The sequence below is a fragment of the Abramis brama genome, assembly GCF_963993115.1.
Source record: "Abramis brama genome assembly, chromosome: 25".
In the NCBI taxonomy this organism is placed as follows: Eukaryota; Metazoa; Chordata; class Actinopteri; order Cypriniformes; family Leuciscidae; genus Abramis; species Abramis brama.
This window is the reverse complement of record NC_139987.1, coordinates 13,580,343-13,596,970: the sequence shown is the minus strand read 5'-3', so window position 1 is coordinate 13,596,970 and position 16,628 is coordinate 13,580,343. Positions and strand designations below refer to the sequence as shown.

The 16,628-nt window shown below is 39.9% G+C and overlaps 1 protein-coding gene across 1 annotated transcript; it reads left to right on the top strand.

Annotated features, from left to right (window-relative positions):
* The first annotated feature begins 190 nt into the window (after positions 1–190).
* On the top strand, positions 191–15,575 carry scaf4a (SR-related CTD-associated factor 4a). The gene is made up of 20 exons (XM_084105010.1): positions 191–350; positions 2,314–2,397; positions 2,571–2,615; positions 2,694–2,855; positions 2,949–3,078; positions 4,009–4,151; positions 4,327–4,506; positions 5,564–5,652; positions 5,760–5,853; positions 5,969–6,121; positions 6,203–6,276; positions 7,957–8,147; positions 8,279–8,379; positions 8,489–8,602; positions 12,985–13,141; positions 13,222–13,325; positions 13,411–13,564; positions 13,683–13,763; positions 13,890–13,976; positions 14,159–15,575. Exons 1-20 carry the CDS (start codon positions 321–323, stop codon positions 15,010–15,012), a joined length of 3,027 nt encoding a protein of 1,008 aa, XP_083961136.1. The 5' UTR covers positions 191–320; the 3' UTR covers positions 15,013–15,575.
* Positions 15,576–16,628: the final 1,053 nt, after the last annotated feature.

Below are 16,628 nucleotides of genomic sequence, written 5' to 3'. Positions count from 1 at the left end.
ATGTTTATATTAATTAAATGTTAACTATTACGTGTAGCCTACATCTATAAAAAAGATATTTATATTCTAAAATCAATCGGTGCAAAATTAATACGATTTTCACTCTGGATTTTCCATGCGTGCGTTCAGCGTCATCTAGTGGTCGTTCTTCGCAACAGCAGTTTTTCAATCCCATCCTGCACCGCGAGCACCGCGCCGACTCCGAGTCCGAGCTGTCTGCTGCCAGGGGCGGACATGTTGGGGCGGCCTGCTGGAGGACAGTACCACACATATTTCTGATTTTACCGGAGAAAGTGACTGCAAAGCAGAGACGGGACACCATGGATGCCGTCAACGCTTTTAATCATGAGGTGTGTTTGAGTTCAATAAGATGAAACGGCAGTAAAATGGCGGTTTGTTGCGGACAAGCGTTCAATGTGTTGCAACGGCCCAAGCCAGATGAAGGCCTCAGTGTTTAAAATGCGCAGTTGCATGCTTCCAGGTTGGATCTAGCATATCATACGAAACCGTCCTTTAGTAAATGTTAGGGTAAATGCTTTGATATGTCTATTACGATACTTTGAACGCCATAATAACAGTCCAAATAATCATAATAGGCAGCGTGATCTGCAATTGGCCACCTCGCATGTATTGTACGCCGGATCTAACATGTATGAATGCACATCTGTGCTAATGTTATGAGATGTCACTCAAACTAGTGCTCGTGTTGTTTACAGTCTGCGCACAGTGTCTGTGTAGTTCCTCTGCCTTGAGTTCATTTAGGGAAGACCCATAACCTGTCACAGTTAAGTCTTTTTATAACTTTGCATTGCTCGTGATAGTCGAGATAAACAGTTGTGGGCGGAAATGGTTAAATTATGCAAAATGATGTCCCACCAAAGACAGAACTATTGTGAATGGACACTTAGTGCCATTTTCTTAATGCCCATGAAGTTTTTGCACCGAAAACAGTGAAAATGTAGTTGTAAACGACAATTTCCTATCTTTTCTTATCTTTGAAAAGAAATGTTCGTTACTGTACCTTTAAGAAGTCAGACCTCCGCCTACTGTAGTTCAACAAGGTTGTTAATGTAAATATGGGCATTTATTCAGTGTAACGTTTTAAAGTTAAAAGTGTTTATTTTTTATATTTATTGGTGAAGTTTGTAATTTTTACAACAAACACATCAAAACTGAACTGCAGAAACAATGATTGTGTTCAAGCTTGTTTTCCCTCACACTCTCTCGTGCGTTATTGGTCAGCCAAATCGTTAGTCCCGCCCCAAAGCTCACGCTATTGGTTGAACCAGTGCTGGTCAGGATGCTTAGTGCCGCCCATCTTTTTAGCAATCTTGGTTCTGGAAGGATTTCCCATAATGCTTTTGCAATGTGAAAATAGTGGCCGAAAATGTAATGCAGTCTTTCACCAGGAATTCTGCAGTTCAAAACCTAAACAAAAACATATATCATTGATTAACAATCTTTTAGCTTACAGTAGGTATATAATTTAACGCTTATAAGCTATCTTTAAATATCAGTTCCTCTAAAGAGAAAATGAATGGGATTTTTACTTATGGAACCAGACTGTTGCACTCCATAAACAACATTGTGAAAGCGACATCAAGCCCCACAGTGTTACGTTTTCCAGGGAAATCATCAGCGTACAAATTACTTACAGACTTTATTTTAGAGTCATAATTGCAATCATAATTACAGTTGTCTCTGAATAGTAAGCTGGAATACGGTGAAGTATTTTAACTTTGACATAAGTACAAGCTTCAAAACACCTTCCTCCTTTCCACAAGAAATTCAGTATAGCAAGTCTGAATGTGCCAATAAAGTACGCTCAACCATGCGATGGTTCTGTGTTTGTAAGAAGTGTCATAAATTATGGAAAGGCCTTCTGTTCTGTTAATTTATAATAAAGCTGTTCATCTTAAGAAGTGAAACTTGTTTTATAATTTTGCAACATATCCCTTACAAAAACATAGATAGGATCAGTTTGTAATAGCATGCTACTTTGATATATACTGCTGTACTGAATCATTACCATATTCATGGTAATTACATGGCACTCTGTCATGGTATAACTACTATGCTTTATGTCCGGTAAACCATGGCATAAAAAACAACAACAATACCATGGTTCTTTTCATGTTTAGTGTAAAAATTATAGTATAGTGCATCATCTTATAGTTAAGGTTGCTTCCACTCATTGACTGCATTGTTAAGCTTCCAGTGTTATATTACCCAGTAATCAAGTTTCCATGCTCCATACTTTACTTCAGCCCTTATTAGCATCATATGCATTATTATTTTATGGCTTCATTGCAGCTGTTCTCCTTGATGGACACCAAGCCTCCCATCTCAAGGGCCAAGATGATCTCTATCACCAAATCTGCCATAAAAGCCATTAAAGTAAGTTTGACAGACACCCATCACACCCGGTACCCAATGCCTGTTGGGTTTTAATATAATTAAGTGTATGTTTGTGCAGGTACCTCAGAAATGTCTCATCCTAGTCAAAGATACTTTAACATGTATTTGAAAACCTTCCCTTCAATCCTTTCTCAATTGTTTGTGTCTTCCAGTTATACAAGCATGTTGTTCAAATTGTCGAAAAATTCATAAAGAAGGTAGGTGCCCATCTGAACTGATTTCGAATTGGATGATTGTTGGTTGTATTCATTTACTAAATGCTATTATGTGCACAGTGCAAACCTGAGTACAAAGTTCCAGGGCTCTACGTGGTGGACTCCATCGTGAGACAGTCACGGCATCAGTTTGGTGCAGAAAAAGATGTATTTGGACCCAGGTTCACAAAAAACATTGCAGGGACTTTTGAGAATCTTTGCTTGTGTCCCACAGAAGATCGGGTAAGAATATTTTCCTTGTTCAGTACCCTCATTGTGTGGTTTAAATGATTTGAATCAAATGTTCACTTTATGATATTTCTCTTCCTCCTCCAGAGTAAGATAGTGAGAGTGCTGAACCTATGGCAGAAGAATGGAGTGTTTAAAATTGAAGTAATCCAGCCTCTCTTGGACATGGCTGCTGGATCCAGCAGCTCAACAGGCTTTGACAGCGGCCCTGATGCGGGTAAAACACTGATTTGCAACATTATGAATATCGCTGTGATTTTTAGTGCTGCTTGTTTGGTATGACATTTGTTTTGCTGTACAACCTTGCCTCGCAGCTCACAAGTATGAGAGTGTTAAAGGAGAACTCCGGTTAATTTTAACATTGAGCTAATTTTTTTGTAAATTTGGAGTGCTGTCAATATAGAGAACAACGACAAAAATCGGTGTTGCCTACACCGTGTTATACTCTTTTTAAAATTTGCACCCTGTTGACTTCAATGGGGCAAGTTTTAAGCCTGCTTTTAGCCTCTTAACATCCTTGATGTGTCATTACAAGTGCACAGCCATGTGAGTGATTCCTTCAGAGTGAACACGGGTGAATCTGACTGCAGTAGATGTGAAAGATATGAATAAAAATGATGTTATTTCAGCCAGCGCACATACCTGTATTTACATCCTGTTTTCGGTCGAAGTCCAAAGTAGTCGATTGTCGAGTTCACGCGCATATGTTTAGTTACCTATGATCACGCGCGTGAACTCGACAATCGACTACTTTGGACTTCGACCGAAAACAGGATGTAAATACAGGTATGTGCGCTGGCTGAAATAACATTTTTATTCATATCTTTCACATCTACTGCAGTCAGATTCACCCGTGTTCACTCTGAAGGTATCACTCACAATGGCTGTGCACTTGTAATGACACATCAAGGATGTTAAGAGGCTAAAAGCAGGTTTAAAACTTGCCCCATTGAAGTCAACAGGGTGCAAATTTTAAAAAGAGGATAATATGGTGTAGGCAACGCCGATTTTTGTCGTTGTTCTCTGTATTGACAGCACTCCAAATTTACAAAAAAATTAGCTCAATGTTAAAATTGACCGGAGTTCTCCTTTAACACACACTACTGTACTAACATATAATAACTTCATTATTGATGTGTTTCTGCAGCATCCCCACAGTCTCCGGTGAGGGATCAAGAGGCTCATCCTGTGTCGACGGCAAACTCGGCCGCAGCAGCTGCTCCTCAGCTTCAGAACTCAGATGCCTTTGCGGCTGTTGCTCAACTAATTCAGTCTTCTCAAGGACAGCAGGTTAGTTGAATGAATTCACTGGATTCCCTGCATGTCAGTTGTTTGCACATAAACACCTTCGAACACCTTTGGATGTTCTCAGCATAAAAAATGAGAAACGAAAATGAAATGAAATGAAACGAATGAAATCTTTTCAATCCTGTCGGGATATTCATATGTTGGCTGTTTTGTGAAGCTTCAGCAGATTCTGCAGAACTTTCAACCGCCGGGGAAACCTCAGTCTCCAGCTGTGGACAATAACAGGAGTCACCTCCACCTACAGGCCCAGGCTGTGACTGCCACCTCTTCCACCCTCACACATCAGCACACCCATCCCGCACCACAGCCTGTGGAAAAGAAAGCCACTTTTGACACGGTGAAATAACAGAGATCAGTTGTTTTTGAGCTTGCTCATGGCTATTTAAAAACAGACAGTAACATATCTGAAAACACAGTGAAAGGAAAGGGGTTATAAGGCATGTCATCCAACAACCAACTAATCATGTGTCTCTCTCTAAATATATCTAGACCATTGAAAAAGTTTCTTTTTTTATGGAAATTAATTGTTTTATTCAACACTAAATTGTTAAAAAGTGACATTAAATACATTTTTATGTACATTATTTCGTTTAAATTAAATGCTGAAGAATCATGAAAATGCATCACAATTTACACAAAAATATTATGCAGCACAACTTAAAGATTGATAATAATGTTTCTCACCAAATCAGCATATCAAAATTATTTTTGAAAGATCGTGTGACAATGAATTCAGCTTTGTCAGTTCAGGAATGCATTTTATTTTAAAGGAACACGCCGACTTTTTGGGACTTTAGCTTATTCCCCGTATCCCCCAGAGTTAGATAAGTCCATACATACCCTTCTCAACTCCGTGTGTGCCGTAACTCTGTCTGACACCGCTAGCCTAGCTTAGCACAAATACTGGAGGTAAACGGCTCCAGCTAGCATACTGCTCCCAATAAGCTATACGGTGAATAAGCTAAAGTCCCAAAAAGTCGGCGTGTTCCTTTAATATATTTTAAAATGTGAAATGGTTATTTTAAATTGTAATAATATTTCACAATATTACTGGTTTTGTTCATTATTTGATCAAATAAATGTGAGCATAAGAGACTTCTTTCAAAAACATAAAAAATTCTCACCAGTTTACCAAACTTATGAACAATAGTGTATATTAATTATATAAAAGTTTGTTTTCTTTTAAATGATCTATCTTATTATTATTATTTTTTATGTTTATTTCTATAATACTTTTGTGTGGCAGTGCTTTAATTACAATGTGCCCAAGAAATGTGTCTGAACAGAGTCAGGTGACCCCAAGACCCACCTGATTTATTTTTGAAATGTGTTGTTCTGTGCATCCCTGGTGGGTGTAAAGATGTTGACGTTCTCTTTCTACCTCTTTTTTTCAGACACTTCTGGACCGCTTTGACTATGATGATGAGCCAGAAGCCGGTGAGGAAGCCAAGAAGGATGAAACGCCATCTGTCCAACCTACTATGTGAGTAGCATCTCCTTTACGATATGTTGAACTGTGATATACAGTATATCATCTGCTCAGTTTTGTGCAGATTTTTCAGTTTCTTTCGTCCGTCTTTCTTTTCGCAGGGGATTTCCTGAGCAGACCGTCCCAGGATTTCCTCCAGCCAATCAGATGCAGCACTTTCAACAACATATGATGACTGTATCACAGCATCAACAGGTAAGATTACCACAGCCTTGTTATAAAGCATAATTTTGGGCTGAAATCTCATTTTGATGACATTTATTTAATAAATCCACGGTCATGTTTTGGTTTGTATTTGTTGTGTGCTCAGGTTGTTCTACCTTCAAATGGACAGGTCCAAGGCTTTGGTCTTATGACCTCTCAGCCCTACCCAGGCATGATGCCTCTGATGGGACAGCCACACACAGCGTTCCCTTCTCAGAACGACAGCTTCAATCAGCTCATGGCTGGACATCAGCATCAGGTAAAATGATTTTGAAAATTATTTCATAACTGTTAAGCTGCTGTTGAATTTAAAACTAATCCTTGATAACTTGTGGCACAGGAAATGATGAATTCAGATGCATCCACCAGGCCTCTGCCCGATGGGAAAAGATCAAGGTCACGCTCAGGGTCGAGGTGTGTACAACAAATCAGTGTTTCCCAACCTTTTTTCAGTCAAGGCACCCTTTGAAAATTGTAAAAAATGTGTGGCACCCTACACTAGTGTTGTCACGATACTACTTTGATACTATACCTTGAAATGTATCAATTTACAAAGAACTGCCGTATAGGCCTACTGTCATATAGATATTTTTAATATTATAAAAAAATGTTGTTCATCCATTTAAAGTCTAGGAAATCATTAATTTCTTCTGAAGAGATCACTTCACATGATGACATATTTAATTAAGGCTTTTATTCATATATAAACATTGCTCAATTACCATTGCAAATCTCACCTAAATGTTTGCTCACTCAGAGTATATGTGTTTTTATATTGGGATAATTTTGTTATAATTGCACAAGATAGCTTGTTTTTAATATATTTTATGTAATAATTTCACAGTTAATCTCCAAATTAATGTAGAAACAACATAAAGACAGTATATTTCAAATAATTGTTTAATGGCATCTTTTTATGAATGAAGTGTTATTTGATTCTGATGTCAGTGCTGCACATGTGGATCCCACATGCGTCCCATTTTCTCACAACTCTTAACGTTCATTTAAGACTTTATTTAACTAATTTAAGACTGCTCTCATGAGGATACTCAAAGCGAAACCGTGAAAGAGAAGTCGATTCTGGCGCGCATCGTTCTGTGCGTCTGCGTTCAGCGCATTCTCTTTTGTATTTTCTCGCTTGCATGGTTTAAAAGCATTTGCATGAAGAAGAACGTGATTATATAATGTAACGCTAGCCAAAGGATGAAAGAAAAAAACGGATGCTGCTTTAATTGCGTTAAATATTTTTAACGCGTTAAACTGAAAAACATGAATCGCACGCGTTACCGTTGACAACAGCACGGACATAACCGATGTGTTTATGTGAATACGCGGCAAGACGGACGTTGTGACAATGAAAAATAGGCAGCTTTATGTGGACGCACTGGGAATGAGGCACAGGAATAAAATCATGCGCAAGCGCAACCTCCGCAATTCAACCCCGAAAACTTAGGATTTGCATTTTTATTATAAATTTGTGCGCATTATTTGTTGTTATTAGAGACTTCCGACGATCCGAGATTGATGGTAATTTTTTTTTAATTTTTTTTTTACACATTTTAGCAATTTTTAAATGTTTGATGGGGTTTTTACACGGCACCCCTGCTCTCGCCAGAAGGCACCCCAGGTTGCCGCGGCACCCCGGTTGGGAAACCCTGCAACAAATCACTAAACTAATCAAAATTCTAACATTGTGCCTCTATGAAAAACACATTTTTTTTGAAGCGGAGGTTGTGATAGTTTTTTCTTCTCTATTGTGACGTATATCTGAGTGAAAAGGCTTCTTGATCAAGAAAAAATGTAGGGCAGGACTTTTGTTCCCTGGGGAATTGATTGGATGGTTGTGGTTTGCTATTGCCGTGATGTCATGTGAGTGACAGGATGTTGTCCCGCCCTTGTGCCAGCAAACACATCGTAAGATGTCGCTGCAAGAGGGGAGAGAAAGTTATTTTGATTGAAGATTATGAGGCCACAAAAAAAATGAAAATGTGCAATGATTAATCATTTATAATATTGCAATATTCCATAAAATAAAAATATTAAAAGAATGTTAAATTTTGATTTATGGTGACTTTAAATGTTGTTTTGTTTCAGGTCTCCTAAAAGAAGAAGGTCTCGATCCAATTCCCGCACCAGACGAATGCGGCATCGGCGATCTCGCTCCCGTTCTCGAGAACGGCGACGTCAGTCACCTCGCTCACGGTCTCAGGAAAGGAGAGACAGAGAAAAGGAACGAGAACGACGACAGAAAGGCCTTCCTCTTATAAAGAATAACACTCTCAGTGGTAAGCAAGGCCACTTTCAATGCTATAGCCTCCAGTCCAGTCCCGATTATGCGTATTTGCCTACTATAAAGTATGCGAAACAGTACTGAACCTTCAGTACCTACAATAAAGATGTTGTTTCTCTCTTTCAGTGTGCAGTACAACTCTATGGGTGGGTCAGCTGGATAAGAGGACGCAGCAGCAGGACGTGGCCTGTTTACTAGAGGAGTTTGGGCAGATAGATTCAATTAATGTATGTTTTTTAGAATTAGAGTTTTATGTTTAGCATATTTAAGTTCTCCTTGACATAAAAAGTTGATTTCTGTGCTAAAGTCTCATTTTGTCTTGTCTGATTTTGATAGATGATTCCTCCTCGTGGTTGTGCCTACATTGTCATGATCCATCGTCAGGATGCCTATCGAGCCCTGCAGAAACTAAGCAGAGGTCCATACAAAGTCAACCAGAAAGCCATTAAGGTATCAGATGATTATTTTATTAGATTTGATTAAAAAAATAATAATAATTAAACTTTATTTAAAAAAATGATCAAAATGCATAAATATGTAAAAACATATAAAGTAAAAATATTTATATATTCATGTATATCGATAATATTTTTTCTTATGTTTTGTTTAAGAATTTTTAGTGTTTTTAAAAGATGACACTTATGGGCACCAAGGCTGCATTTATTTGATCAAAAATACAGTAAAAACAGTAATATTGCGAAATATTATTACAATATAATGTATTGGAGGAATGGTCTCTGATCTCTTGTCAGGTGTTCTCCAAACTCATCAGGCGTTATAGAAGAAGACTCAGAGCTGTTATCTTGGCAAAAGGAGGTTGCAAAAAGTATTTAATAAAAGGGTGCCATTAATTGTGGCTAATGTGTATTAGAGAAAAACATTTATTTCATAATTAGATTTCCCCCAAATTTTCAATTGTTTTACTTCGATGAAAGGTTAGATTTTTGTGGGTTTTTTATATTAATTATTTATTTTTTAATAAAAGGTCCAAAGGATTAACTGCGGATTTATTTTCACAGGCTTCTTTGTTCATATTTACCAAGAGTGCCAATAAATCTGACCAGGACTGTATTCTCCATCTTAGGAGAGTGAAAGAAAGTGATTGAAAGATAATTATAATTTGCATTGTTTTGGTTAAAGTTGTCAATGTCAAAGTAGAACTTTATTATACCGGTAATTGATCATTTAGAGCAGTGGTCACCAACCTTTTCAAGCCGAAGATCCCTGACCTCGGCCTTAATGAAAGGCAAGATCTACTACCTATCGAAGAATCGAAAAAGACAGCCCAGATTGTACTTCCAACTTGAGGCCTTTTATTTAGTATTTGAATTGTATTTGAATTTAATATACATTAAATGTTATTTTCTTTTTCTTTTTTTACTTAACCCGGAAGCAACCATCATATAATCAGAAAGTGGCACTGAACTCAAGAAAAATGCCATTGTCAGCAGTAAAGTGCTTATTCACTGAAGTTTCTGACGGTACTACAAACCCTTAACATTTTATAAATGAACTGTGCAAACAAAATTATCAACAATCTCAATTAAGATAAGTGCAGTTATGTCCCATCATATGCAACATCACTTTTCTCAATGTCACCAGAAGGCAAAACTGTTGCAGTAATGTTACTCACTCAAGTCAGTGTGATGGCTGTGACTGAATACTCTCTGTGAGTCCTCTGAAGTCTGGCTCATAGCTAGAGACAGCCAGTTTGAGGCAGTCTGTGAGGTGTCTGTCAGTAAGGCGGCTCCTGTATTTTGATTTGATTATTTTCATCTGTGAAAATGCCATTTCACAGAGGTAAGTTGATCCAAAATAAGCACTCACTTTTAGTGCACATGCAGTGAGGAGCGGAAACTTTTCTCTGTTGACAAGTCCCCAAAAGTCACTGTCCCTTGATCTGGCTTTCAGCTCAATGTCATTTTGCAAATCAACCATCTCCATGTCAACTCCACTTGACAAAGAAAATACTTGCTGGAATTTGGCTGCAACCTGTTCTATATCAATGAGCATGAATGGGTTTGAGACAAATGCAGCAATGCATTCCATTTCGTTTAACTCACCAAAACGCATATTGAACTCTGTTGCAACTTTGTCCAGGTGAGCACAGTATTTCTCAGGGTGAAAAATGTCCTTGTCTTTAATGCTCTGTGACATTTTTTCCAGGTTGGGAAAGTGTGTTAGCCTCCCGTTTTTAAGCTGTGTGATCCAAACACCGAGCTTAGACTTAAAAGCATTCACTGCGCTGATCATGTGTGGCAGGTGTCGGTCTTTTCCCTGGAGCTCGTTATTGAGTGTATTCAGCTTTGCGGTCAAGTCTGTCAGAAACCCCAGGTCACACAGCCACGAATCATCTGACAGTTCCTTGTGCTCCTCGTTTCTTGCAGATAGAAATGTCTTTATCTCAGGCAGTAAGTCAACAAACCGCTGGAGCACTTTCCCTCGGCTCAACCACCGCACATCAGCATGAAGTAGTAGGTCTCCGTACGCGGCATCGAGCTCATCCAGTAACGCCTTGAATAAGCGACGCTGAAGTGCTTTTGCTCGTATCGAGTTTATCAGTTTGACCACCAATGACATTACGTGTGAAAAATCTACGACTTTCCCTGCTAAGGCCTGCTGATGAATGACACAATGATAATTCTTGAACTCGGGAAAATCAGGGTCATTACGGCACAGTGCTATAAAACCAAGGCGCACGCCACGCATCGCCGGTGCTCCGTCGGTGGTAATTGCTACCAGTTTATGAATGGGGATATCATTTTCGCTTACATATTTTTTAAACTCAGTGTAAATATCCTCACCTCGCGTTCTCTCCTTTAAGTGCAAAAGAGTGAGGAAGTCCTCTTTTGTTGTAGAATCCTGGAAAGCCATTCTGACAAAAACAACAAGCTGAGCTGTGTCCACTGCATCCAGAGATTCATCGAACTGCAGTGAAAAATATTCACAGAGTGACAAGTCCTTTAACACCTGTCGATCCACGTCCTCTGACAGTGACTCGACCCTCCTTGCCACTGATGCAGGGCCGAGAGGTACAGCACGGAGTGAGGCTTTTATGTCGTCTTTGTTTTTGAAATCCTTGAAAATAGTCTCTGCAGTAATGGCCATGGCTTCCTTGAATAATTCGCCATCCGTAAAAGGCTTTTTGTTTTTAGCCAGAAAGTGACTTACACGAAACGATGCTTCAGTAGCAGCCTTATTTTGATCCGCAGATTTTGTAAAAAGTGATTGCTGGGCCTTCAACTCAGATCTCAGCTCGTCAACTTTCCGTGCACGAATCACGCTCTTTTGCGGGTAGCGGTCTTTAAATTTCGGATGGTTGGTAATGTGATGCCGCTCCAGATTCCCTCTTTTACATAGTGCTTGTTTTTGGTGGCACAACATACATACACACTTATCTTTTACCAATGTAAACAGAAATTCCTGTTCCCATTCTGGATGAAAATTGTATGTTTTCGCCTTCTTTCGTGGAGCCTCCGCCATTCTAGTTTTAGTATGTTACCTCGCGCGGGCTATCACCATGGAGATCCATATTGACGTTTGCGACAGTTAATTTACGGGTGCTCTTCTTTTATCTGATTGGTCACTTCATTGAAAATAAAGCAGTTGGATTAAGAAATACAGATGCTTGCAAAACTGAAAACGTTTTTATTTTCGGGAGCTACCGGGACAGTGATAAAGATCTACCAGTCGATCGCGATCGACGGGTTGGCGACCACTGATTTAGAGAGATATTCTAGAGCTTCTGAAGCATTGTCTTTCTAGTAACAGTGAATATTTTTAAGGTATAGTTCACCACAAAATGTACAATAACATTCAAAAGTTTGGGGTCAGTATGGATTTTTAAAACGAAGTTTCTTATGCTCACCAAGTCTGCATTTATTTGATCAAAAATACTGTAAAAACTGTGATGTATTACTCTTTATTTAAAAATGTAATAATTTTCAGCATCATTACTTCAGTTTTCAGTAGTTATGTTTCCATCCATAATTGCACTTTTAAAATGGAATATTGCAGAAAACATTTGCGAATAAAGAACAGTTTTTATCCAGTTAGCCGAAGAGAACAAAATCATCACTTCCTGATAAACTGGCGCCAAATATCACTAAGAAAAATGGAAGTTGCTGCGGTAGGAGAAGCCACTGTATATAATAATTTCGTATATAATACATTTATTTGTGCCTCAGAGCACGTAGACGGAACGCAATAAAGTTATCTTGCTTTTGGAGGCAGATCCCGGCTGTTTGGGAACACAGTCGTGTAAAACAGTTCTGGTAGGTAATTATACTGAAATGCTTTGACAGACTTTGCTCAGGCATTTGAGAACAACCAAAACAGCATTTCAGATGCTGTGCAATGAGAACTGTCCGCTGGTTAGTCCAGTTATGCCGTCCCATCTCAAAGTCTTGTCTTTTTTTATGCGCATCGAGGAAATAATTTGTTAAATGTGTTTTTATCGCAGTTTATGCGCATGTTTTCTTATTGGATAACTTTTACTGTCATACAGTTTTAATTTCTTTAAATAAAATCTGAAGGTGATGATACACAGGGCAACTTTTTGAGCAATGTTGCTGGGCAGTCTTGCCGAGTGATTGTTGCTTGGGCACTTTCCCATTGAAAATGGGCAATACATTTCTATCTGGATAATTTAGATCGGTCGTGGGGCCTGTGTCTCATCTGAATGCCCGTTGACGGCAACATTGCTCAAAAAGTTGCCCTGTGTATCATCACCTTTACTGACCCCAAACTTTGTAATGGTAGTATGTATGAAAATGTATTACTATAAATATTACTATTTTTTTTAAACTCATTGCATCACTATATTTCTCCAGATTGCCTGGGCTCTGAATAAGGGCATTAAGGCTGAGTTCAAGCAGTATTGGGATGTGGAATTGGGTGTAACCTACGTACCATGGTCCAAGGCAAAGATGGAGGACCTGGATGTGTTCAGAGAAGGAGGGATGCTGGACCCTGATACTCTTGCACCAGGTAAATATTGGAACTAATTGGTAATGTAATTCCTCTAGACATTAAGCATACATCATAACATATGGTTTGCCCATTTACAGAGTGGAGGGGCTCTCAGATTGAGCTAGAGAAAGCTGAAGAGTCACAGAATGGCAGACCTGAGGTGGGAAAAGTAGAGGAGACCCCAACTGTAGTACCTATGCAGGTAATTCCTAATGCCCTGGTTCATTTTCCTAAAGGTTTGGGTTTGGTCCTTTTTTATTCATTTTTCCTTTTTCGTTCAACCTCAGGTTCCTCCTGTCCAGCCAATGGGAGCAGTTGGTGTCCCACCTCCAGTATTCTCAGGACCCATGAACATCCCACCCCCCTCATTCCCACCTGGGGTTCCCCCACCCCCGGGTCCCTTCATTCGGCCAGGCTTTAACCCCATGCAGATGCCACCAGGTACAACAGAACTAGTGCTGATGTTGATCAAAGTTTAGTTTAAATATGTAGTAAGGATAAGTGTTTTGTTTTTGGATAAGTATTGTGCCGAGTTTCTAACACGCATTCTTTGCTTCAGGATTTCTCCCCCCGGGTGCCATGCCTCCTCTGGGTGCCACTGGGCCTCCTCCACCTACAGCAGGGATCGGCATGCCTCCAGGTTGGCCGGTCTTTGTTATACACCCTATCTAATTTTATAGTCTTGACCAGCAAACCTGTTTAGTTTCTTTGAATTTCCCATCTTGACAGTAACACTGAGCTGATTTTTTCTCTTTAATTCCTGTAGTTGGCAGCTCAGTTGAAGACCTTTCGAACGATCCAGCAGGTATGGTCCCAAGAATCAGCAGTGATGGAACAGATGGGTTCAACTCAGGTGGGTTTTAGCATCTATGTGTAACACACAGTGATACATTTTTTTCCAGGATTCTTTGATGAATAGAAAGTTTAAAAGATAAATGTCTTTATTATCACTTTTGAGCAATTTAGTTTATTCTTGCTGAATAAATTCATTCATTTATGTTAAAAAATTACTAATCACAAATATTTGCTCCTCAGGAAACCAAGTGCCTCCTGGAGGTCCACCAGGGATGGGCATGCAGTCTCCACCGGGTCTTCTAGGTTCAAGGCCGGGTATGATGCCTCTCCAGCGCCCCCCAGGGATGCCGCCCCCACACATGCAGCGCTTCCCCATTCCACCTCCTCGCCCTGGTATGCCACCCATCCCCCCACAGATGATGCCACCCAGGGGTCCACCTCAGATGATGCACCGCGAGCCACCACCTGGGGCCTTCGGCATGCCGCCCCCTCCTCATGGTATGAGGGGCCCATTCCCCCCTCCCGGACCTCCCTTTATGAGGCCGAGCGGACCCAGACCAGACGGGCCGAATGATCACGAGGCGAGGCCGTTCAGAGGCGAGCGTCCCGGGTTAGGAAGGGGCAGAGATCGAGAACCGGACTGGTACGGAGGGCGGCGCCCTTTCGGCGAGGGTCGTGGCGGGGAGAGGCCAGACAGCCGTGAAAGATTTGGAGGCTGGCACGAGGAGCCGGAAAAACAAGGCGGGTGGGACAGAGAGAGGGAACGCAGGGACTGGAGGAGAAGTCCGGACGGAGAGAGGGATCGAGATAAAGGACGGGACGGTGAAGAACGGACCAGGCGGTCCGCAGGGAGCAGAGAGAGAAGCACACGATGGGACCGAGACGACAGACTCGATCGACTGGCTGTCACCAACGAGGAACCCAATGAGAGACTTGCAGCGAATACCAACGAGCCCAGTGCAAACTCTACTAAAGAACCTGAAGCCAAGCCAGATGTTCCAGCACCTTCCACTGCTGCCATAGCAGACTCAAAAGCCTCAGAACCTTTAGCAGAAAACAAATCTGCCGAACAAACACATAAAGAAGAGTCATAGAGGCCTCTTTTTAAACAAGACCATATGAGCTTCTCCCATGTCAGTGCTAATCTTGAATACTGCTGGCAAGAAAGCAAAGTCCAACTGTTGTGGGATGCATATGCATAGGATGCTTGGTTCTTCATCACAAACCGAGTTTTTCAGACTTTATAAAGCGTCATTTGGCAAACGTGGAGCGTTGCCTTGTGAATTTATTGTACCACCTCAATGAAGCTTGAATGTTGTATTAAAACTGAAGATAAGGAAAAGAATCAATTAATGGTTTTGCTGTAAATATGCTAACATTACTCAAATAATATTTGTAGATTTTGACTGGCCGGTTTTTTTTTTGTGTGTGTTTTGTTTTCATTACAATGATATCCCTGTTGAGTTTCAATTGTGGAAACATTGACTAAAAGAAGATATTAAGACCCTTTTGCTGTAATGTTTTTAACTTAATGTTTAAATAAAAAAACACAAGATGTTTTTATAATTTTTAAGTTTTTGGAGATAAGAACTCCAAATATTTCAGCGATAGGGAGGTGGTTTTAATAAAATATTTTCATACCAAATGAACGAACTGATTTGTATGCAACTTGTTTCAGTCTATTTTAACATTTACCCTAGTGATTTATAAATACTTTCTGCCAACTAGTAGTAAGGTTATCAAGTTTAAAACAAATCACGAATAAACGGATCACTGTTTGCTGTGCTTTTTGCCCTATTCAACCAGATTTCCTCTGAACTGTGAGTTTATCATGTGACACTATTCCTGAACCATTTGCCAAGGGTTGAATAGGACAACTATATCTATATGAATGGGTCATGATGACTGAAATTAGAGGACAGCTTGTGACCATATGTCAAGGTCAGTGTGACAGCCATGTGATTTGTCTATTGCAATATCTTCCATATGAGCATAATACCTATAGGATTTTTTAAGTTGGTATATGGTATAATTTACCATTGTGGGGGACAATCCAACCGTCTCATTTATGACTTATAACAAAACATTGTCTAAAAGCTGCTATGTGACAAGGTGTACAGCAAACAAGCTAAAAACCCCAGAAATAAGTTTTTATAATCTGTCGACCCCAAAAAACGAGCGTTTAAGGACACAAAAGTGGATACAGGCAATTAGCGCAAGGTGTCATATTACACTGAGAACTAGGCTACGTCCACTGGAGCAGGGAACGTAATCTTAGTTTACAGAAATATAGGCTATAAAACTGACATTTGGATTACCAGTGACAAAATGTTTACTGCATTTTTTAGTGCATACTGAGTGTCAAGATCCCACAATTTACCCATTCGTTCCAGCCTGTACCCACTTTTGTGTCCTTAAACGCTCGGTTTTTTGGGGTCGACAGATTATAAAAACTTATTTCTGTTTTTTTTTTTTTTTTTTTAGCTTTTTGCTGTACTCCTTGTCACACAGCAGCTTTTAGGCATTTTTCTGTCTTTTGTTATGGTTATAAGTCATAAATGACAAGGAGGCAGCCTCTCGCAATGCAAAGTCAATGGTTGGATTGTTTTTCCCCCCGGTGGGCGTGGTCTTCAGAGACATTACGTCACTTTGACAGCGTGACACGCCAGACTTTGACCGAATCAGCGGCCAACAATCCGTTCAGCCTTCT

Coding starts and splice junctions, on each gene's coding strand:
- scaf4a (XM_084105010.1), top strand. CDS start 321: ATGGATGCCGTCAACGCTTTTAATCATGAG. Junction 6,122..6,202: donor TGGCTGGACATCAGCATCAG/GTAAAATGATTT, acceptor CTTGTGGCACAG/GAAATGATGAATTCAGATGC. Junction 8,603..12,984: donor TCAACCAGAAAGCCATTAAG/GTATCAGATGAT, acceptor ATATTTCTCCAG/ATTGCCTGGGCTCTGAATAA.